This window comes from Cydia fagiglandana, chromosome Z, assembly GCF_963556715.1.
Source record: "Cydia fagiglandana chromosome Z, ilCydFagi1.1, whole genome shotgun sequence".
NCBI classification, from domain to species: domain Eukaryota; kingdom Metazoa; phylum Arthropoda; class Insecta; order Lepidoptera; family Tortricidae; genus Cydia; species Cydia fagiglandana.
The window spans coordinates 39,551,495-39,575,776 of NC_085959.1; the positions used below are offsets into that span (position 1 = coordinate 39,551,495).

General features: G+C 38.8%; 2 protein-coding genes across 3 annotated transcripts in view; one reads left to right on the top strand and one right to left on the bottom strand.

Annotated features, from left to right (window-relative positions):
* LOC134678441 (prion-like-(Q/N-rich) domain-bearing protein 25) overlaps positions 1–746 on the bottom strand; it is a 34,864-nt gene extending 34,118 nt beyond the window's left edge. The window contains exon 1 of the mRNA XM_063537018.1: positions 602–746. Within this exon, the coding sequence (XP_063393088.1) occupies positions 602–713 (112 nt within the window). The 5' untranslated portion in view covers positions 714–746. The remainder of the gene's footprint in view (positions 1–601) is intronic.
* Positions 747–12,257: 11,511 nt separating this feature from the next.
* Positions 12,258–22,533, top strand: LOC134678412 (odorant receptor 67a-like). 2 transcript variants are annotated; one of them, XM_063536984.1, is made up of 10 exons: positions 12,258–12,391; positions 13,430–13,483; positions 14,409–14,595; positions 16,249–16,320; positions 16,763–16,870; positions 17,617–18,059; positions 19,100–19,298; positions 20,479–20,543; positions 21,133–21,223; positions 22,266–22,533. In XM_063536984.1, the coding sequence occupies exons 1-10, from the start codon at positions 12,258–12,260 to the stop codon at positions 22,338–22,340; spliced, it is 1,428 nt and encodes a 475-aa protein (XP_063393054.1). In that variant the 3' UTR covers positions 22,341–22,533. The 2 variants fall into 2 exon arrangements, with proteins under 2 accessions (XP_063393054.1, XP_063393053.1); XM_063536983.1 differs by lacking the exons at positions 13,430–13,483; positions 14,409–14,595; positions 16,249–16,320 and having other exon boundaries at positions 12,263–12,391.
* Positions 22,534–24,282: the final 1,749 nt, after the last annotated feature.

Consider the following 24,282-nt stretch of genomic DNA (forward strand, 5'->3'; position numbering starts at 1 on the left):
AATAGTAATAAAAATCCAATAAAACACTAATTGCTTAATTAAACTAATTTTTCCCTTTTAAACAGTACCTAGTCATTAAGCAAAACATTTGTAAATGTACTGTCTAAAATAAAAGTCAAAATAGTTCCGACTGTCATGTAAAAAACTCACACATCACGTAAATTGAAAATAAAATGTGTAAAGTTAGACCCAGACAAGTCTGCAACGAGTTTGATGCACACGCAGTGCAAGTGTTCTTTTATTAAACGTGAACTATATACTATATATAAATAACACTTGCACTGCGTATGTTATCAAAATCGTTGCAGACTTTTCGTGGTTTAACTCTACCTACTCATATTTTATTGATAGGTGTTTAGATTTTTATCAAAAATCACATACCTAAACAAAATAACCAGATTATTATATACACATTATAGCATACAAAAAAAAACGCAAGCGCAATAATAGTTGAAATTTAAAAACAGCACATAAGTAGCGTACGTGATAGAGTTTTCCGACACGTAATGTCTACGTCAAATGAAACTATACGTGATTGTACGCAATAAAAAAAATCGCACAGCAATTTCGCTATGGCATAAAAAAAGTATAAAAGCCTTACCATAGTTCATAGGAAATCCCATTAAAAACACTTCACTGTTTATTTTCGACTTTCGTATCTCTGGTTTGGAAGCGCGGTAACCATGGAAACGGCAAGATGGCTGACGACGCATGCGCGCGGCGGCTCAAGCCAGACTGACATTGGCGCGTTGGCGCGCTTCGCTCTCAATGGGTAAAAAACTATTCGACCATTGAGATTCTGTGGTATTTTAATGATATCAAAGTGTTTTTTTTAGTTTTAGTTACGAAATGGTGCTCTAAAACTTTTGTGAGGTCCTAATGGGAAGTACCATCCCCACAATTACTTACCTTTGCTGTTAGGTACGTACTTATCTTAAAGTAAATTTTATATTTTCACTTCATGGATAACTTTTTTTTCTGGGCAAGCTAAAAAAAACTAAGTATTTAAAATATTTTTGACTTCGATAAAAGTTTTAATGTAAGTAATTGTTACTGCTCCTGTTTCTGTGTCATCTACAATAAACAGGTATCATTTTTTTATGGAAATGCAAATAGCATACCTACAGGTAAGTAACCTATTTTTATACTATGCTAATAGTATAGAAAATTCTTATAGAATATACATATGACTCAGGTTTCGAACCCGGGACCTCCTGCTTAATAAAATATAGTCAAAAATTGAATATTGAACGCTGAAAGAATACGTCTCAAGTCCTCTTAAGCCTACGATAATCCCAAGTATTTACTCAATGGAACACGTACTCGTATAGTGACAATCATTGACCCTTAAAATCAAAAGGAATCGGGGACGAACCGGATCTGATTATGGACCAACAGTAGGTGTGTGTTAGGGTGACCATGCTTTGGGAAATATTGTAAAACCACTCAGGACCAAACTATAAGGGCTCCTCTACACGATGGGCCAACGCCGGCCACTCCAAGGGACGCATTTATGCGTTAGAGGGAGCAAGTGATATTGCTATCTCATTCTACCGCATGGCTGCGTCCCTTGGAGTGGCTGGCGTTGGCCCATCGTATAGAGGAGCCATAAGGTGGTGGTACTGTGCTCGATGCGGTCCAGTACATGTCATCTTGAAACTTAAGTCGCTGTCAATAGAGGTGAAAGCAGGGTATCTATTGCGCATTAGCATGTCGGGCACTAGTACCGCCACCTAGTATAAAAACTTCCAAATCTGGTTAACTCGAATATCTTGGCTTAGTCTTAGATGTGAAAAATATAGTTCTGAGGCAAAATATAGTTTGTTTAGGGACTGTCTCATTTCAAACATAGACAGAGAGAATCATACTGTATTTGTCTTACGCTAGTTTGTTATGCTAATTAGCACCCGAAAGAACATTCGCTACCACTTCGCCCTATCCTTGACGTTGTTTTCGGATACTTTACACTCAATCATATCTTTTAGCACTACCTACGTCCTTACATCTCGTTTTCGGTTTACCTCTGCCTCTTTTACTGGGGATGGAAAATAGTAGTGATTTTCTAACGTAGTCTGGTGATCTATAACTATAAAAATGAAAAATCAAACGGACTCTCCTTACCATGGTCACCCTAGCAGGGAATGTTTGTAAACACATACGGGACTGAACATCGAATGCCAACTAACGTGGGGACACCAGTTCTGGTCCTGTTTCACACAAGCCAGACTTGGGGTCTATTTGACTCGGGAAAGAGACTACCGTCATGTGGCAGTCGCTATGTATGTTATATGTTGTACATTTGTAATAGGCAGTCGATAGAATGTTATAGTATGTTTTTAAGTTTATAAAATACATAAGTATGTTAGTCTGTAAGGTATTTGTAATATGAGCCTAGTTGCCTGACTTAAATTTTAAATAATAAATAAGTAGATAAGTATGTACATGTATTCGTAATCTACTAACACAGTGCTTTCATTTAATAATGTACCGTATGGTAGGTATAATCGCAATAAAAAAATAGTATTTTAGTAGATTCCTGTAACAAAAATTATTTGCGCCCGCGGATAGTCCAGTGTTTAAACGGACCAAGGGACGGAAAGAGGGGTATTTTCTATTTTATGACTTGAATCTTTTGTTAGGCCTCGACAAGCTTCGTCAGTTAATACTCCTCTTTCCGCCTTTCAGCCGCCTAATGTACTAACTTTGTAACACTTGTAGAGTTAGAAAGAGAAAGACATTACAAAAAGAAAGAAAGTATAATCAACAAAAGGATCCCGCTGTGTATCCCTATTCCCTATCGATATTAAATAGAACGTATCCATTGCGTGTGAGCAGAGTTCGGAGTATGAACGGACCAATGTAGTGTGACCTCGACAGTTGTACAGTCAGTCAAGAAAGTGGTTTACCACTTTTCGACTCTATCAATCAGACAATAGAGTCGAAAAGTGGTAAACCACTTTCTTGGCCGACCGTACACTATTTGTCATGCTACTTCAATCAACCTCAGTACTTTTTGTACCAAGACTGACTGAAATAACGTTCGTACGTTTCCGTGAAAATACGATGGAAAATAATTATGCACGATATCTTTAAAAGTTACTAGAGAAAGGCCTCAAGATTGCTTCTCATATTTTTTGGCAACCATATTATGATCTAAAAAAGCGCTACGATTTTTTAAAAACCCTCTGGCTGATCGCACCGTAAGCGATTCTAGATCAGTGGCGGGCAAAGTACGGCCCGCGGGCCAGTTCCGGCCCGCAAAAGGATTTTATCCATCACGGACACGAAGGACATCGCGGTTTCAAATCAAAATATTGCTGCAATTTTGGCCCTCTGAAATTTCTTAAGCTTTCTGGTCCCCCATGAAGAATATTTGCCCTCCACTGTAGACCTCCACTGCCTTCTAGATCTGAGGGCCTACCGCGAACCACGTTCGACCTGTTACCTCCCTGTCACACTTACATACGAATTAACAAGTGCAACAGAGAGGCAACACGTCAAACGTGGTTCGCGGTAGGCCCTCTGAGCGAACTCGCTCGCGCGTGCTAAGCATTTCGAATAGCAACAGATCAGATATAAAGATAAGATCAGATGTAATAGAGAACGATACAAAACGAGAATCTAAATGACGAAACACCTGAACCAAACTGTATCATATTGATAGGTGAGTACAGTCGCCATCAGATATATCGGAGCGGCCAAGGTGTTCACAAAATCTGAACACGCACTCTAACGCTTTGACTATAGAGGCGTGTTCAGATATTTGTGAGCGCCTTGGCCGCTCCGATATACAGTGAAACCTGGTTAAATGGGACCTGGATAAGTGAGAAACCTCTATAGCTGGGACGCATGGTGCGGTCCCGACACTTTAGCACTGAATTACCTCTGTTACTGAGAAAAAACGAACCTCTATAACTGGGATGCGTTGTTGTGATTTTATAGTCACATTTACCTCTATAATTGAGACAGAGAGTGTATTTTACCTCTTTTACTGAGACTATATTTATAAGATTACATTTTCCTAATTGTTTTTTAGTATTTTATAGGGAATTGACCTCTGTATCTGAGATAACGTCAATCTATTACCTCTCTAACTTTGACTCAATTTCCGTATTCTTACTAACTCTTAGTTTATCCACAAATTCCGCATTTGCCTTATTGTGTCTAAACAACTTCAAGATTGATTTAGTTAATTTATGTAAGTAGTTAAAACTATCGAAACGAAAGCTGAAATTTTGATATGTAACACGAAAAAATAAATTTTCATTTATTAAATTTCTAATACGCAATGAAGTCCGTATCAAATTTAATTTAATTCTGAAATATCTATCCTTTGGAGAATCATTCAAAATAAATTCAAATAAATATTTAAACAGACTTAACAATATTTAGGGACAAGGATTATTTTACCTTATTTATTTTTAAAGATAATTACTAAATACCTTATTAACCACCTCTATAACTGAAATATACTCTATTCTCACCTCTATTAATGGAACCCTCTGTAAATGAGACAGAAATTTATTTGTACCTGGCTAACTGAGAGCCTGGGTAAGTGAAAAACCTCTTTAAGTGAGACAAATTTGCTCGTCCCTTGAGATTCCACTTATCCAGGTTTCACTGTATCTGATGGCGACTGTACCTAATAGGTATACAGTTTGTAACAATTGTTACGCGGGCGGCAGTTCATTTTACAATTTCTAGAATTTTTCATCAAACACTGGTAGCCTAGCGGTAAGAGCGTGCGACTTACTCGTATAATCCGGAGGAATTTTCCCGGTACTGAGTTTGTATGGCGAGAACCGGGAATTCCCGGTTCCGGTACTGTATTTGTATAGAAAACCAGTACCAGGAGCACTCCCCCGGGTCGTACCAAATACCAACGGGACTTATGTACGAAATTTTGCTGAATAAATGTTGATGTTTGATGAAAATACCATTTGATATTTACCAATCGCTTTTCGGTGAAGGAAAACATCGTGAGGAAACCGGACTAATCCCAATAAGACCTAGTTTACCCTCTGGGTTGGAGGGTCAGATGGCAGTCGCTTTCGTAAAAACCACCAGTGCCTACGCCAATTCTTGGGATTATATAGTTGCCAAGCGGACGCCAGGCTCCCATGAGCCGTTGCAAATTACTGAGGAAGACGAGTATTTTTCAACGTAGGATACGGTGACAAGGTGTCATCTCGTCATCTCTCTACAATTTTGGGAGATTTGGCGTTTAAAGGTTATACAAATGTATCGAGACGAAACCTGTCACCGTACCGAGATTTAGGATGACTCACGCTAGACCGGGCCGTGCCCGGGCCGAGGCGTCCGACATGTCACTTTCTATGACGGCTGATCGGTGATCACGTGGTACATTCCATAGAAAACGAAGCGCCGGAAGCTTAGGCCCGGCCCCGGCTCGGTCTAGCGTGAGTCATCCTAAGCGCACATAACATAAAACTGTGGCTTTTTTGTATCAGAACTCATGCAAGGTCATAATTATATTTGTAAAGCTATACAATGCCGTGCTCTATATGACATACATACTATAAAACTCAGTTGCGTCATAGAAAAACACGGAACACAATACAACCTACAAACAACAGACCTGCGGCCCCGATTCGAACTTTTAGAAACGCCAAATATTACGTTTAGATACGATATGGATTAGACATGTCAGTGTCAAAAGTGACGTTTCTTCAAATAAAAACGTTGCTGAAGAAACGTCACTTTTGACAGTAATATTTGTGCTGTCTAAAGGTGACAGTCCATTTCCAACGACAGCTGCACTACTTACTGTTCATTTTACTATGGAAATTGACAATAACAGCGACGCGTTCAGAATAGGGATGTACCGACTAGTCGGGAAAGCCGACTATCCGGCCACATTTGTAGTCGGCGATTAGTCGGCGACTAGTCGGCAAAAATGGCCGATTAGTCGGCACTTTATTAGTGAAAGAAAAACAGAAAAAAAGAAACCAACAGTTAATATTTACCATATGTGTTATGTCTATTTTACCAAAATACCTATTCAGGGTGTGAAAACTTTTTCTGCTCATCAGGATCGCAAAATAAAAGAAAGACAGAAATTGAACGAGGATTCTTGTGATAGGTCTTTGAACCAATAGAAAACACCTTTTAGCCAAGCTAATATATGAATAGCGCAACCAAAAGAGCAAAACTATTGTTTTTCACCTGAACTTATACGAAACTAATGATCTGGCCGACTAGCCGACTAGTCGGCCGACTAATCGGCCATTCGAGCGCCGATTAGTCGGCTAGCCGGCCAAATCAATAGTCGGTACATCACTAGTTCAGAACTAGTAATACAGCTGCGGTTAGAAATGGAATGATACCCTTAAAGTTCGAATCGGACCGTTATTTGTTTAGTTTAGATAGTTAGGTACATACCTACTCTAAGGCGCTATACGCTGTTTTTGTTACGGCTGCTATAAACATTATGCTCGCAAGCAAGTCCAAAATAGTACAGTCGCCATCAGATACATTCGGAGCGGCCATGGTGCACACGAATATCTGAACACGCCTCTATTGTCAAGGATTTAGAATTCGTGTTCAGATTTTTTTGAGCACCTCGGCCGCTCCGATGTATCTGACGGCGAGTTACACGTTATTAAATTTAACCTCGAAGTAAACCTTGAATCGTGAGCCTGGTATTCGAACGCACTTCTCCGACTACGCTAAGTTATTGAAAAAGCGACTGTATTTATATAGGGTGAAGGTCTAAATTCCATAAACACTTAAGGCCGTGTCATTAGTAATACAAACTCATAGAGTTATGAATGATCTAATTCACATAAATTATTTGTTTTGTTATATTTGAAGGTCTCTATAAAAGTGGGATTTCCCAATGTTGAATTTTGACCCTGTCAAATAAAGGGTTCTTTGTGGTGTACGGTGTACCGTATAGGCCAAGAGGCGGTTTTATATCTATCTAATCTAATACCTTTAAATGGTCATATAGAAACGAATTACTTATGGTTCCACATTAAAATAAAATAAACGTCATTGTATTTCCATGGAAATTTGACATTAATTAGGTATGACATTTCCACAGTTTGTCATTGCAAATTCCAAGCAGGGTTAGCTTGGTCCGACTGTACATGCGGTTCAAAAATGCCACATTTTGTTATTTAGATGATAACGCACGTAATGGCCGATTACGAAACTGAACCTTCATTTGTCTGTCAAAAACAACAAATTTTAAATTACGAACGCTCTCAGGATCGCAGTCACGAATTTGGAGAGACGAGGATGGCATGTTGTACCAACTCTTAGGTGAAAACGAGATGGCTATAGCAACACAATGCCGCTTTAAACGAAAATGTAACGTAAGTCCGTTAGGGAGTTGAAACCTTTTTAAGCGAACCGCTTGAATTTCCACATTAAAAGTGGACTTTATTACAATTTATATAGAGCTTAAAATTAATTGTTGGTTGGCTGGACACAGAAACGAAAGGTCGTAAAAAGCCTTTAAGTTACAAGTACTTTTGATGTTGATAATATTTATTTTCTTTGTATCCATTCCCACGGTAGAGATGTGATAGCAGATATGTATTATGCTTTAGAAGTGCATTTAAACATCAATCTAGGGCTTTACAAAGTTATTTTTTGCGGTTATGAAACAGGCTTTAGTACCGAGCTTTACTTATATTGACGTTTTAAAGATGGGAAATTTAATTTTGTTGTGTCGATGCAATTTCGTTTTCCGCCTATTACTTGCCTAATTTTCGTCATTATAATAGTATAGTTTACAATACTCAAATATCTCGAAATATTTATTTTTACGATTTTGTAAGTATTTCGTTTTGCATTGAATGATGATGATGATTGATCAATCGTCGTCTTGTACCATCACGCTCTGCGATTGTTGCGCCATTTAGGGTCCTAGCTAAATTGGTTGTCAATTCTTACGCTATAGAATTTCCAATTTAGCTGGAACCCTTAATGTCATAACAATCCCGTGTGGTGACTGTACATGATATTATTCCCAGGAAAGATGCTCTGCGGAGGCGTGTGACTGAGTGACTGAGTTATCCTTCGACACCCTTTTGAGGGGGTGTGAGAGGCCTCTTCCGCCTACCGGCTGCGGAGGCTGTTTGCACCTTGTGGGGCACGTTGTTTTGTGGACGGCTGTGTGTCTATTGTGGGCCAGCTTTTTCGCCACCGGCAGTTTATCCAACCCCGCGACCCCTAGCCTGGTGATACCGTTTGAGCGGGGCCAGGCATCGGGGACGCAGAAAAGGCGACCGGTAGCTTAGGTTGGCGTGTCCGTCGTGCCTATGTAGGCGATTTCCGGTGTGGTGTGTGCGTGTCTTCTTCTTCCTCTTCTGTGTTGTTGTGTAGGAGGGCTCGGGGGCGATGCCGAGCCCCGTGTTGATCCGGCTGGAGGCGTGTGGGCTCGGCCAGGAGCTGGCCACTGCAATAGCCTCCTAAGGCCCAACGTCCTACTTATAGTACTTATTCAGTTCGATGAAATTTAAATCATATTCAATTGGTACAGAGTCGCATTTGTTTTGTTTCGTTAAAATTTCAAACAACACCAAAATCAACTCTATTCCCTGCAGCCCTACACTAAGGTTCAAATTTCAGTGACAAATTCTAGATTTTTCGTTGTATGACTGAGCGTTAAGAGGATAGAGGGAGGACAGAACCCACAAGAAATGATGTGGACCAGACTAAAGCTTGTTTTCTTGAAACTTCTAATAAACTTTCTTCAGTTTGTTAACTTCTAAACTGCCCGTCTTGCGCTATTGAGTATACCTATGATATCGTAATGACAGGCGAGGCTCACTCCGCGATTTCGTCGATTTGCTACAGGTAGCTAAAAGTACATCCATTCCACCCCAATTTTTGCCATATGCCGCGCATGGCGCTGTTGCCGTCTAGCGGCCATATCTGTGCTTATCGTGACAGACGCGTTTTGTTAGAGAGTGAGTCTTGTGTACCTAGTACTATTATTTATTCTGTGGTAATGCAAATATTGTTTGTCAAAGAACTGTCTCATTTTAATCAAAGGAGAGAATCATAGATACTATCTTTGTCTTACACTAGTACTAGCACCCAAAAGAAAACAATGAGTATAGTTTTCCTGGTTCTTATTGACTGACAAATTGGTTTGACCTTAGTTAGAACTTCTAACTAACTCCTTCCCCTTGTGTCCTTTCCCTTATGGCTTCTAACTTAGAAGACATAAGGGAACATCCACAAAAAAATAAAGACCTAAAGAATAAATAACTAAATAACATGGACCGCCTTTTTTACAGGAAATGATAGTGAGAATTAACCATAAAATGTACATTTTACGGTACTTGTGGAAATGGCATTAATAGTTTAGTCCATAAAAAGGCACATTAAATGAATTTGAAATGCGTTTAAGTAATTTTTTCACGCCTTAAATCCACAATCGGCTTGTGAAAACGTCATAATCATAGAGATATAAGGGCCACTCCACACTAGCGTCTCTTGAGCGTCGGCATCTAGTCAGCGCTACGGAAAAAGCAACGCAGTTGCGTCAACGCTGCGTCGAGCACCAGCCATAGAGTTGACTAAACGCCGACGCTCAAAAGACGCTAATGTGGGGTGGCCTGCTCGCTCCATACATCAAGTTTCCTTACTTAATGTATGGAAGGTATGTTAAAACGTATTATTAATAAGTTTAAACTCGTTTAATACTTATTAAATCTTGTTTTCTAAAATCTTACATGTTCGCAAAGTTAACTCTCTTAAAACTTTTCGCAAAACACGAAGCTTTTAATTTTAGTTTTAATTTTATTGTAGGTAAATTCATAATAGAAGGACTGTTGCAATTAAACTACCATTTAGTTTATAGTTCTCCTAGGTTAAGTACTAAGTACTAAAAAGATATGGATTTTAGTCTTAATTAAATCATTTTTATTTTTTATATTTCTATTCATTTTTTTTTTCATTTTTTTTGTATATATTTTTTTAAACCAACTACGGTTAAAGTTACGCCGATACAAAAAAGTCGAAAAAACTGATGTGACAGGTGTATTTTATCTACAAGAGTAGCAACCAAGAGTAGCAAGTTTCCTTACGTTCGCTAATGGTTTGAGAGAAAAGTGCAGTCGGCGATACAAGCTTATTTCAAAAACTTTAACAAACGATTTCTGTGGTAGCATCAAATGCTATATTCACTAGAGCAACCTCACACGGAACAAATTATGATCTACGATCATTACCTAAATTACCCCGCGTAATGTCGGCGTTTGATCTCCGCCTTAATTGGACACGGGTGCATCTCAATACAAGTTACAGGAAGATGGGACTTTGTCTCAGTGAAATTTCGAAGTATTTTATAATGTTCAGTGAGGAATTTTGTGAGTTATGGTTTATTTGTTCTAGGCGCCACCTACGTTGGTTGTAGGTAGGTATCAATGGTGAAACGTGAAACAGATGGTAAGTACCTATGTATCCACTATATTAAAAAAACATTTTGGAAAAGAGCTGATAGTGGTGATCGTGCTGATACTCTTCAACCAATTCCAGAATAAAACATAATTAGTATAATTACCTATTAAACAAAACTCGACAATGTGCTATGATCCTTTAGAAACTTCTCTAATATCCCAATAGATGGCGTAAGTACATTAGTCTTGCTACTCGTCCACAGATGGCGCTAGTAGATAGGGTGAACTACGCCATAGAGAGTTGTACCAATAAACTCTAAGGATTCCCCGTAAACATAAACGTACAGGATTGCCAACTTAGGAGATTTAAATTGCCTGTAATTTATTTAATTAAAAAAATGTTAGTAACGCCTTGTTCCAAGTTCCAAAGAGCGCTGCTAATGTCATATAGTATTACCAAGTATTACATTATGATAAAAGTGTATTGTAGGTACAACGTTTTACAGTACATATGGACCATTAAAATTTTCCTTAATCCCGCCCTAGGGTGGTAAAGTAGCAACATTTATGTACTGTAAATGTATTTTACAAAATGCGAACTTTTTACAATTCGCCTTCCGCCGTTTACAAACGGCGTCGTCAACATATGAACACATAATTATTTCTGTTTAATTATAATTGGCAGATAATTTTGACGCAGACGCTTATGTGCCTATTATAGCTTAGGTACTAATAGGTATTTCTTTGATGTGGAACAATGACAGAGCAAGTATAATCACTAGGCATACCTATAGTAGTGTAGTGCATGGAGTAGTGGTTACCAATATTATTTTTTCATCGATATATACAATAAGAAGATTTCCCAAGACTGTATTAAAAATCCTTTCTTTTTAAGAAATAAGACACTACCTATTTAGCAAGCAAGCTCGGTTCTCCATACAAACGTAGTAGCGCTCTGATTTTAACACGTTGATTGCCACATCACGCGACGTCGCGTGATGCAGTCCATTACCCCGTGGCCGATGACGCGATGTCGCGTGATAAAGCCACAATTTAGTTCGCGCTGCAAAATAGTGGCCGTAGCGTAATGGCTTATGGCATTAATTTTGGCTACTGGAGAAGGGATTTACCTATTCGACATTCGTTGGCCATCTCGGTATGTTCGCCATTTTTGGCTTGGCAATCAACGTGTTAAAACGACTAGCTAGATTGCTCAGAAACCTTGTAAGGTAAACGTAGTGCTCGACGCAGTCCCACTACATGTAATCTTCAAACTTAAGTCATTGTCAATTGATAGAGGTGACAGCAAGACAGTCTATTGGGCATTAGCAAGTCGAGCACTAGTACATTTACCTTACAATAGGATAAGGTATATCTATTCCTGTAATTAGAGGCTTTTGAGATGTGGTTGTGGAGAAGAATGGAGAGAAGTGCAAAGTTTCATTACAATCCAACACGTAGTTTTAAAATGAGAACGAAACTTCGTTTGTATGGGAAAGTGAAATTCGGCCGAACTTGCTGCGGACTCTTAAGTATGAGAGTGCCGAAGGCGCTCGGCATTGGTGCGGACCATGGGGTGCAATTGGTGCGCACCTTATCCTTAGTTCAGACCTTTAATACAGTAATTTAATATGAATAATTTAAGATTTTGTAGGGCACACAGTGAAATTACGCTTATATTGCACAGAATAGGTAACTCTACGTATCCACCAAAACTAATAGAAATTAGTCGAAAAAATAAATCGGCCTGAAGCTTTATCGATGTTATAAATATAATTCTATAAAGCACTACTCGCGATGCTTCGCTAATACATAATTATGTTATTTCATGAATTTACCGTACAATAATCATGCGAAGGAAACAATGTGTACGTTTTCATGAATATCGAACAATTTGTTCACATTACCTTTCAGTTACTTCAAACAATAACACTACTTAAGTATCAAAATAAGACATTAGATCTACGCACGCACAGAGAGGGATCAATGAATTTATTTCTTAAATTATGTCGGTAAGTTTCGAATATGTATTCACAAAGGGTCTCTATAGTTTCTCCTAAAGTTTTAAGTCATAATGTATTGTTTGTCCGAATTTTCCTTAGTCATAATTTGGTTTTTCTCAGAAACGCCTAGCTTTTCAGGATCGCCATAAAACAAACCTAACCTAACCTATCCATACGATAATCTTGCGTAAATCCTGAAAGTTAACGGTTTCAGAGTTATGACTAATGATAATCTGACAATCATTACATTATGACTTTCAATAATTATGTCAAACAAAGGGATCCGATTCAAAAAATGTCTGAATAATTATAAAATATTGGGTTCAATCTGATAATCAGGGGTACTCGGGAAAGCTAAATATTTATTTATTTACTTATATTTTATTTTATTACAAGACCAACAGCTTTAATAAACAGTTAGGGTAGTTAGTTACCTATAGTTTACAAATAATTAGGATACAATCATGAAGCCAATAACAGGGTATTCCTAACAGATAAAAATGAAAATAATACGGATTTACTAAGAATATTAAAAAAAATTGCGGTATCGGTTACTACAGCCCAAACCTAACCCTAAACCTAACCTATAAACCTGACTTCACCCTTCTCCAACTTCGCCTATATTTTTAAAAATATGGAATTAGGCTTAAAATATATTGCAAATCAAAATACTGTCGCTTTTCTAACCAAAACGCTTATAATTTTCGTAGACGACATCTAGCGTCAAATTGTGGATTTATCAATAATGCTAACGAACGAAAAGTTTAATGTTTAACAATTTTCAGCTAATAATATAACCGGAACTCTATTTTCAACTCCTTCTGCTTGTAATATTATTTGTAAATTGTTGAACAATTCACTTTTCGTCAGTGTCCACACTCGTGATATCTAGTGTCACGTAGCAGTACTGTTAAATCCGCTATTTGACGCAATCGTCGACTACCTACGAAAATGATCAGCGTTTTGGTAAGGAAACCGATGTATGGGGTGAGCACTCTATGCTTAAGTACCTACTGATTTCTCTATGACCAAGAATCACATTTTTAGGGCCGTGCTCGAGACACAAGTGTTTCGTTCTCTGAAGAGTCGGTTTGATGACGGGTAAGTTACCTACTTATCTTGTGCTTATAATTACAAAATAAAATACTTGTACTTATAGTCGCACCAATAAAAGTCTGCAGCGGATTTGATAGCCCACGCAGCGTAAGTGTTATTTATACGTCATAATTTCATAGAAGTTTGACGTTTAAAATGACACTTGCACTGCGTGGACTATCAAAACCGCTGCAGACTTTTTACGGTCTGACTTCTAACGTTGTAACACCGTAAAACTACTCAACTGTTGTCTCTACCACCAGTTTGTCACTGACATATTCGCTAGCGTGTGCGTAACTTACTTTCTATGCATTTCGCTCATATATACTCGCATATTAGTGCGAGCGAGATGTCTAGAAAATGGGCGTATTTCCAAAAAAGTTTTAAGTCATAATGTATTGTTAGTCCACATTTTCGTAAGGTACTCATAATTTATTTGGTTCAGAAACGCGTAACTTTACAGGATTGTCCTAAAACAAACCTAACATAACCCAACCTATCTATAGGATAACCTTACGAAAATCCTGAAAAGTTAACGGTTTCAGTTATAGGACTAATGGTAATATAGACTAGACATAAAAATTCAAAATCGCTCTCCTTCTTGATTCGACTGGCAAATCATATTACTTTTTGGCAACCGGGTTTTTTAACCTAATTAGACCCCGCTGAATCCGAATTTGCCGGTTGCTCGATCGAAATCATGACCGGAAGTGAGATATTTGACATTAAAGGTCCCTTTTTTTAGTTTTTCGTAAATAACTCTTAACTCTCAAAAAAACCATACATTATAACTTAAAACTTTTTGTGAATCAAAGGCACCCCATAGAAAGTACCTACGTTACGCAGACGGTACTGAATATGTTTTGACACTGCTAAGGCGGTCGAAAAACTCAAGTCAAGATTTTGCAATGTGGTTTGATTTTGTTTACAGTGATGCAGAATCGCCGCTCGATTTCATCTATGTTCAAAACACGCGTTTCTTGCTAAGCTTCGTAGGCTCCTGGCCTCACAAGCAATTCGGGCGGCCTCGTTTGGGCCTCATCCTGTCCGTGTACAATCTTCTCCTGATAGTCGTCGCTGTATCTCTACCCAGTTTGGGCGGGGCCTACATATGGTACATAATTTTTAAGAAAAAAAACCGACTTCTATGGGGGCCGGTGAAAGATTATTGTAGATGGTATACTATGTAGAAAAGGAGGTAAAACCACCCACTTTTCTACTGGCATTTCGCTTCTGTAAGGGTCGTAGTTCTAGCCTAACCTAACCCACTTCTCTGATAGCAGTTCGGTTCTGTGAGGATCGCAGTTCAAACCTAACTTAACCCACTTAACGGCGCATGCGGTGCGGTGTACGGGGGTTTAAGCGGGAGGGGCTAGTAAGATTGGCATTATCATACTTATATACTTACACATTTTATGGTAGGTATAATCATAGTGGTTTATTTAGTTAAGGTATCGTAGTGGTTTTCCGGGTCAAGGTCCGGGGCCGAGTCCGGGTCTGAGTCCGGGTCCGAGTCCGGGTCCGAGCCCGGGTCCGAGTCCAGGTCCGGGTCCGGGTCCGAACCGGATCCGGGTATGAGTCCGGTTCTGGGTCCGAGTCCGGGTCCCAGTCCAAGCCAAAATCGAAATTCATAATCACCAAATGTGTACTATGCGTTGTTGAAGAGTTCTATTCTGGTCATCATCAGCAGTTCCATTTCATCAAATGCGACAGTTTTTAATGTAAATGCTTGATTTTATGACGAAAATACAAAAAAATCTATGCGTATGCCTTTAATATTTGAGGAGTTCCCTCGATTCCTTATGGATCCCATCATCAGAACTCGAGCTTGACAAAAATGTGGCTTAAAAACTTAACTTGCTTAACAAACATAACGAAGAGGAAAAATCGCCAAACGTGAACTATGCGTCGTTGAAGAGTTCTGTTCTGATCATCATCAGCAGTTCCACTTCATCAAATGTGACAGTTTTTAATGAAAATGCTTAATTTTCTGATGTAAATACACAAATCTCTATACGCATGCCTTTAATATTTGAGGAGTTCCCTCGATTCCTTATGGATCCCATCATCAGAACTCGAGCTTGACAAAAATGTGCATTAAAAACTTAACTTGCTTAACAAACATAACGAAGAGGAAAAATCGCGAAACGTGAACTATGCGTCGTTGAAGAGTTCTGTTCTGATCATCATCAGCAGTTCCACTTCATCAAATGCGACAGTTTTTAATGAAAATGCTTGATTTTTTGATGTAATTACAAAAATCTCTATACGCATGCCTTTAAGATTTGAGGAGTTCTCTCGATTCCTCATGGATCCCATGATCAGAACTCGAGCTTGACAAAAATGTAGCTTAAAAACTGAACTTGCTTAACAAACATAACGAAGAGGACAAATCGCCAACCGTGAACTATGCGTTGTTGAGGAGTTCCGTTCTGATCATCATCAGCAGTTCCACTTCATCAAATGTCACTTTTTTGGATGTATATGCTTGATTTGATGATAAAAACCCAAAAATCACTATATGTATGCCTTTAAGATTTGAGGAGTTCCCTCGATTCCTCATGGAACCCATCATCAGAACTAGGTTTTGACAGAAACGGGACCAATCTGTATGCATATACATTCAATCAAAAAAAGAATTTTCAAAATCGGTCCAGTAATGACGGAGATATGGAGTAACAAACATAAAAAATAAAAAAAATAAAAAAAAAATAAAAAAAAACATACAACCGAATTGATAACCTTCTCCTTTGGGATTTGGAAGTCGGTTAAAAAGAGAGACCATCTCCTTTTTCGAAATGGGACTCGTGCTTTTATGTATGTTCTTGGAATTTTTATTTTTGGTGAGAACAATTCAAATGGCTTTTTATCCGAAATTTTGCAGGGCAAAAACCCTATTACTAAGATTTCACTGTCCGTCTGTCTGTCACCAGGCTGTATCTCATGAACCGTGATAGCTAGACAATTAAAATTTTCACAGATGATGTATTTCTGTTACCGCTATACTAACAAGTACGGAACCCTCGATGGGCGAGTCCGACTCGCACTTGTCCGGTTTTTTTTATTTGTTTAGAGAAAATAACCACCAGTTACGAAATAAATTTGAAATAGAAGTTGAATGTTATAAAAGGCAGCTTGTCGCTAGATGTCACCTATGAAATAACTCGCATTTAGTAAGAAATCTGATGTATGGAGCTACCACTCTTTCTTTAAGTACTTATACTTCTCTATGGTACCTACCATCCTTACAAGATAAAATTTTCGTATCATAATTCTTAATTTCAGCAAAGATTATTCACTGCTCGGACGGACAAATATCAGCAGATAATAAAATCTTACTTACTCGAATTTCACCTATTTTACTTCAAGAATCGATCGCCATACGCTACTAAGGTAAGTTTCCACGAGATCGCTTCAACACCTTCGCACATACTTAGGACTAGTTATTGTGTGAAACTTGACTCTTCTGTAGAGTCTCAGAGAAGAACTAAAATTATTTCCAACCACATTCAAGACGTGTGACCTTAAAATTCACTGTACAATTTTGGCATCATGATAATAGGTAATATTGCTACATCTAACTTTAGGTACTGGTAGCTCGTAATATACCTACATGAAACAGGATTTAAGTTCTTTTGAGCAATATTTCAAGACGACTACTAACGAATAACGGTCAAATAAACATTAAAGTTTTGAAAGCTCGTAATCTCGTAATACTGAGCTGAGACCGCGACATAACACTTTTCGTTACGAGTACATCTGGTTTTTGATCAAACCCTCTCTACGGGTTTTTAAAGTTCTTTGGGCCACTTGCACCATTCACTAACCCGGGGTTAACAGGTAAAACCTGGAGTGTCACCATGGTTACCAGTACAATTTGACACTAGCTTAACGGTTTAACCGGTTAACCCCGGGTTAGGGGATGGTACAAGTGGGCTTTAAGGACCTTAGGTCTTAGGTTAGGTTACGTCTCACGTCAATACATATTACTACAATTTTTTTTTTTAAAAAGCCCAAGTAAAAGAGATTGAAAGTAACTTCATAGGAACCATCATTCGACGCAAGAGGTTTAATATTCATTAAGTTTTATTGACCAGCCCTCTGAGGACCAGCCTCATATTTTTCCCTTTATTTTTTAGATTTACAAGCAAATGCAGATTGTATCAAGGATATTCACCATCATCGTTCCATGTATCATATTATCCGGCGTCACCCTTTTCAATTTCACGCCATGGTACGCCAACTACAGGAGCGGAATGTTCGGCCCCGACCGCCCGCCTAACACAACTTTTCAACACGCTGTGTACTTCCATTGCTTCACTGAAGACGTCTATACAACCTTGAACGCCTACTGGATACTCTTCATATTCAACATCCCCATCTCTATCCATACCACCTGTGGTTTGTTGGCCTTTGACCTTCTTCTTTGTCTGATTGTCCTCCAAATTATGGGGCATCTTAAAATTATGAAGCATAGTTTGTCAAATATCACTCGAAAAGCTGACATGTACTCGGCAGAGGAGAACATGCGAGTGCGAGAAAGTTTGAAAGATATCGTCGTACACCACAACATAATTATTAAGTAAGTACCAAGAAAGCATTTAACATGATATTGGGCAACTGCCGAAAAGGCAGATTCTGAAGGAGAGGTAACAATAATAGAGAAACATCGGTTTTGCCATCATCATTGGCGCTTGTGGGTTTAGGGTTTATGGGGTCCCCATCGCCGTTGATGGCTATATAGTCCTATAGAAGGGCGGCAATTCTTACCACATCGATTGCACATAAAACGCGAGTCCGCAGCACGTATACAAATACGAAACTTCTTGCCCCATTACGGCCTCCCTAAGGGCCCCCCCACATCTGGCGTCTTTCGAGCGTCGGCGTCTGTCGGCGTCGGTCCAGCGCTATAGAAAATGACGTCGCTGCACAGTTGCGTCGACGCTGCGTCGACGTTGCGTCGACGTCGGCCATAGAATTGTAGACGCCGACGCTCGAAAGACGCCAGATGTGGGGGGGCCCTAAACAAAAAATGTTATATGCCGGTCTTCTACTCGTTGATTAACGCAAATACCACATAAGTAAGATTCTTTACTGCCACGCCTGACTTCGCCAGGAGTAGGAAACTCCTCCCTTCAGCCAAACTCGGCTCCGATCACCTCAGCATTGCTCCGAGCAATTATAAGGGAGGGAGGAGCTATTATTGACACAACTTGAAGTCACTTTGCGTGCACGACCACACATAAGATAATGGCTTGAATTTTGACAACCCTAAATAACCGAAAGAGATAGTGCCATATATTAGAAAGGGACAGCATGATTCGACCCTGAACAGCTGTATAACTTCGGTTTTGTAGGAAGTTTCCCTTCTGTACGGTAGTACTATTACTTATTTTGTGACATAAGTAAAATTCTTTACTGCCAAGTCAGGAAAAACCTAAAAATAGGAAGATTTTAGCGTCTGACGGCTCCTCTACACGATGGGCCAACGCCGGCTATTCCAAGGGACGCATTTATGCGTTAGAGGGAGCAAGTGATATTGCTATCTCATGGCTGCGTCCCATGGGGTGGTCGGCGTTGGCCCATCGTGTAGAGGAGCCATGACGAATAATATTGTTACAGGTTCGTGAATAAATGCTCAGACACATACAGCGAATATCTGTTCGCATTCTACTCGCTCATGCAGATCCTTAGCATTATATCATTGTTGGAGGTGGCCGCATTCACCCCAGAGGCCCTGGCAAAATACGGGCCGTTAACTTACGCGTTACATCAACAGCTGATCCTAGTCTCGATACTTTTCGAAATGATTAGTTCCAGGGTAAGTTTGCTGTCAAAACGATGCAACTGTGGAACGCCATACTAAAGCAGGCCACTGACGAGCCTTCCAAATCAAATGGATGCCGTTACAATGGATTCATCCAAATGGACGGCATCCTAATATTAAAGATTGTACGTTTTTGACATTAACGGACTGATTTTGGATTACAGCCACGCTATTTGGACTGTTGGAAGGCTCGTCAGTGGCCACCTTTAATTGGACATGAGTTTTCTGTGTTTTTTTTTGATAATAACTTTTTATGGCGTTGAAAAAGAATATTAAGTAAAATATTGGGAAGGATAGCCCGGAGGAACAGACTCCTTAGATCCTTACTAAATTTTTGTTGGGACTATAAAAAGTTACGTCAAAAAACAGAAAATTTTTAAGGTGGCCACTGACGAGCCTTCCAACAGCCCAAATAGCGTGGCTGCAATCCAAAATCGGTCCGTGAATGTCAAAAACGTACAATGTTTAATATTAGGATGCCGTCCATTTGGATGAATCCGTTGTAACAGCATCCATTTGGAAGGCTCGTCAGTGGCCTGCTTTATGTCTAATTTAGTTATTAAGAATTCATACTCGTACGCGATTTGGAACGATGCGTTCTGACGTTTTTCGGGGGTCTATTGTGAACCGGCAATACACCGTTGAATGTCGTTAGAGCTCTTTGTCTCTTTCTTTTTGCTAACGACGTGAAACAGAGAGACTCCAAGTATATCGAACTCGTATTAGGCCCCGCTTGTTGAAATGACATATGTATATGAAGGTCACTTGAATATCCTTTTGTCTCACTAAGTGAGCAAAATGCGATTTTGCTCACTGTTTTTAAGTAGCAAAGTATCCTTGTGTAAGCTGCTGTGGTGATAATAATATTCACACCTGTGTAGATATTAGAGTTAGTTTTGGATTTGGACATCTTTTGGATAAAGTCAACTAGTACCTACTTCCCTTTTAATAGAAAATCACCACCCAACTTCTTTACAAACCGCATGAGATAAGCGGTAGACCTAAGGGCCTAGCCAAGATGACAATCGTACATACATCGACCATAGAGAAATATACATATGTAAAGGCAGAGTTGTAACTCCATACATCAGTGTTGTATGGAGTTACAACACTTTCTTTTAACGTTAACGTTAACTCCATACTTACACAATATTCTGATTATAATTGTCGTCAGAGCACGGAATTGATCGACGCCATATACGATATACCGTGGGAATGTATGGACACAAGAAACCGCAGGTAAAGTTCCTTTTTGATTTTTACTTATATGTAACGTGTATCTATGAAAAGGGACCTTATTGTCGATGGCGCTTACGCCATTATTAACGATGCTCCGATGTAAATACAGTGCCGCGCGACGCTGAGCGGCGTAAGCGCCATCGACAATAAGGTCCCTTTTTGTAGATAATGCCCCATATTCTACAAGTTTATACAAAATGACACATACCCTGATAGATTTTACCACCATACCATAGAGACATAAGTAAACATAGAGTGCTCTCTCAATTCTGTAGTCCTTTAATAGTACATTGTGCAACATGGGGCGTAAGTTGAATATTGCAAACGATAGTAAGTTAAATCGCGACGGCTTGCCGGAGCGATTTATAGACTCGAGTCTGTAATATTAACATGCCCCGAGTTACACACAATGTTTTTCATCATACTTGCGATACAAAAATTAAGTATAAAGACAAAAAACTGTTAATTATGGCACTGGAAACTTCATGACTCCCTAGGGAGAACGCTTTTTCTATAACTCCCGCTAAACCTGCGTGCAATTCCACATTTACTGAGCGAGTGTGATGAAAAAATATTTTCGTTATCGCAGGACGGCGATGGTGTTACTGATGCGTGCGCAGACGCCGGTCACACTGAAGGCTGCTAAGATGGTGCCCGTCGGAGTCACAACTATGTCAGCGGTAAGCTCCATTGTATAAATAACTATTGCTATAGCAACATAGAGAAAAAATACATAGAGTGCTCACTCCATACATCAGTTTTGATACCATCATTCCCTTGCCCTTGACCCATTCACTTGGGGTCGGCGCAGCATGTCTTTCTCTTCCACACCTCTCTGTCGCCCGTCATTTCATCATTCACATGCGCTCGTTTCATATCATCTCTCACACAGTCCATCCACCTTTTCCTCGGTTTTCCTTTCCTCGTTCTTCCCTCCACATTCATTCGTAATACCTTTCTCGTCACATGACTTTCATCCCTCCGCATCACATACCCGTACCCCGTACCACGCTAAGCGATTTGTCCTTACTTTTCAGTTTTGATACCAAAAAAACTAATATTGTATAGTCGAATAGCGGAATTATCAGTACTCCTACTTGACAAGAGATGTTGCAACGACCGAAAAGTTTAATGCTCAACAATTATCAGCTAAACCGGATTAACTAATCGAAACTCTATTTTCAACTCCTTCTGCTTTTAATATCAGTTGTAAATTGTTGTTCAATACAATTTAGGTACATCATTATAGTCTGTATCTTTAGGTACCTATTTAAAAAAGGGTAAACAAAATCTACCCTCAAATGACTTTTTAAGCCCGTTGAGGGTAATAGTTGAAAACATTACATGATCAAATAATGTAGGTTAAAGTCAGGTCATTCAGTGACAGATCCAGGTGGTTTTGTATTTGGTTGGTTAATCTATAAATGTTATAATTATAACTACCCGCAAATGTACAAATTATTTGTTTAGTTAGTTTTATTTAAATACCTAAAGATGCAGAGTATAGGCATAGGCCGAAATTCTGAATAAACATGTGAATCTGTAGGTTATAGTCGCACCAATAAAAGTCTGCAGCCTATTTGATAGCCCACGCAGTGTAAGTGTTATGTATACGTCATATTTTCATACAAGTTTGACGTTTAAAATGACACTTGCACTGCGTGCGGCTATCAAAATCGCTGCAGACTTTTTACGGTCTGACTATATCTACTTATCTTACAGGTCCTGAAGACTTCAGCATCCTATTACATGGCGTTGAACGCCGTAGCTAAGGAACGACAGATGGACCAACGCTAGAACACACGGATAAAAATATTTATATGCTGTTGTATTCTATTCTATTCTGTTCTACTCTGTTCTATTATAGTTCTTGTGGCCTTTTTATATGTATTTTATTATTGTTTTCAATGTGTTTTTATATTTTACTTTTATATTCATATTTTAAAAACCCTAGCCTAAGAAGGATGATGAATAAAGAGAATAATAATAATTTCAGCCTATCTACGTCCCACTGCTGAGCACAGACCTCCTCTCATGCGTGAGAGGGCTTGGGCTATACCTCTAGTCCTCACGCTAGCCCAATGCGGATTGGGGACTTCACATACACCTTTGAATTTCTTCGCAGATGTTAGCAGGTTTCCTCGCGATATTTTCCTTCACCGAAAAGTTAGTGGTAAATATCAAATAATATTTCGTACATAAGTTCCGAAAAACTCATTGATACGAGCCAGGATTTGATTGAACCCGCGTCGTCCGGATTGAAAGTCTATATACAACACAACAACACACAAGTCTAGCTCAACAATGTTCAGCTAAGACTACCTATAACCGGATTAACCGGAACTCTATTTTCAACTTTTCTGCTTCTATAGTCCGTTTTTTTAGCATTAGCAAGCTTGTGGTTCCAAATCCGGCACTTTTAGCGGTAATAATTTGAAGTAAATTATATGTACCTATATTGACCATGCTACATTAGATAATTCAATAATTATTAACAATTAACGAGCCTGATAAAAACTGCACGCTTGCTTCTGTGGAGTTCTTTCTAATGCTAAAAAAAACTTACTATTATATTAGTTGTAAATTGTTAATCAATGCAATTTTCGTGAGTCGCCACACGAGAGACATCTAGTATCGAGTAGCGGTACTGATAATTACGCCACTCGATGCTAGATGTCGACTACGAAAATAATAGTCGTTTTGGTACCAATTAAAACCAGCTTGCTGGGAATCATAGAGTATAATAAGTAAAGAAAGAGTGGTAACTCCATACATCAGTTTTCTTACCAAAACGCGCGTTATTTCGTAGTCGACATCTAGCGTCATGTGGCGAATTTATCAGTACTTCTAGTTGACAATAGATGTCTCGGCGATCGAAAACTCTAATGCTCAATAATTTTCAGCTAATATTATAACCGGATTAACTGGCAGTCTATTTTCAACCCCTTCTGCTTATAATATTAGTTGTAAACTGTTTTAATAGTACATTTTTCGTCAGTAGCTACACGTGTGACATCTGGTGTCGAATAGTGGTACTGATAGTTCCGCTACACGGCGCTAGATGTCGACTACGAAATAACGCGCGTCTTGGTAAAAAAACTGATGTATGGAGTTACCACTCTTTCTTTACTTATATTACTCTATGCTGGGAATTAATTCCTCAAAACCCTATTTTTTTTCTAATTTGATAGAGGCGTAAAACAAAGTCGGGAGAAAGTAACACACTGCACTAATTTGATTGGCTTTGAGAAAATATACAACCTACAATGAAATTTCGAGTTTTTTTCCTGAGGACCCGTTTAATTGTAAGCTTCTCAAACAATGGCGTAACTTAGTGATGCTACTCGCTACAAGATGGCGTAACTTTAGTACAGCTTACTCGCTAACAGGTGGCACTACTAGTAACAGTTGGAACAAGTATATGCCCGTGTTTTCTCTCTTCTAGCTTATTACCTACAGAGATGTAAAAAATACTTTATAAAAAGTATTTAAATACTTCCTTGATAATACTATTTTAAATGCAAAATACAAAATAGTTTTTGAATTTGTGTTTAAATACAAAATACGAAATAGGTATTTTCAAAATATCACAAAGTATTTGTATTTTACAAATACTTTGTGATAAAAGGTACTCTGAGTAGTGAATACCTAGTCTGAATTAAAAAGTATTACTCGGAATTTCCGAGCTGAAAAGACTCTCTCTATTCTTTGAAATCAATCCTCTATCTATAGTGCAGAT

What these genes read in the sequence shown, in the direction of transcription:
- LOC134678412 (XM_063536984.1), top strand. Translation starts at nt 12,258, where the DNA reads ATGAATATCGAACAATTTGTTCACATTACCTTTCAGTTACTTCAAACA. An exon ending in TCTTGGAATTTTTATTTTTG is followed by an intron (nt 16,321 to 16,762) that starts GTGAGAACAATT and finishes TCTTAATTTCAG; the next exon opens with CAAAGATTATTCACTGCTCG. An exon ending in GAGTCACAACTATGTCAGCG is followed by an intron (nt 21,224 to 22,265) that starts GTAAGCTCCATT and finishes CTTATCTTACAG; the next exon opens with GTCCTGAAGACTTCAGCATC.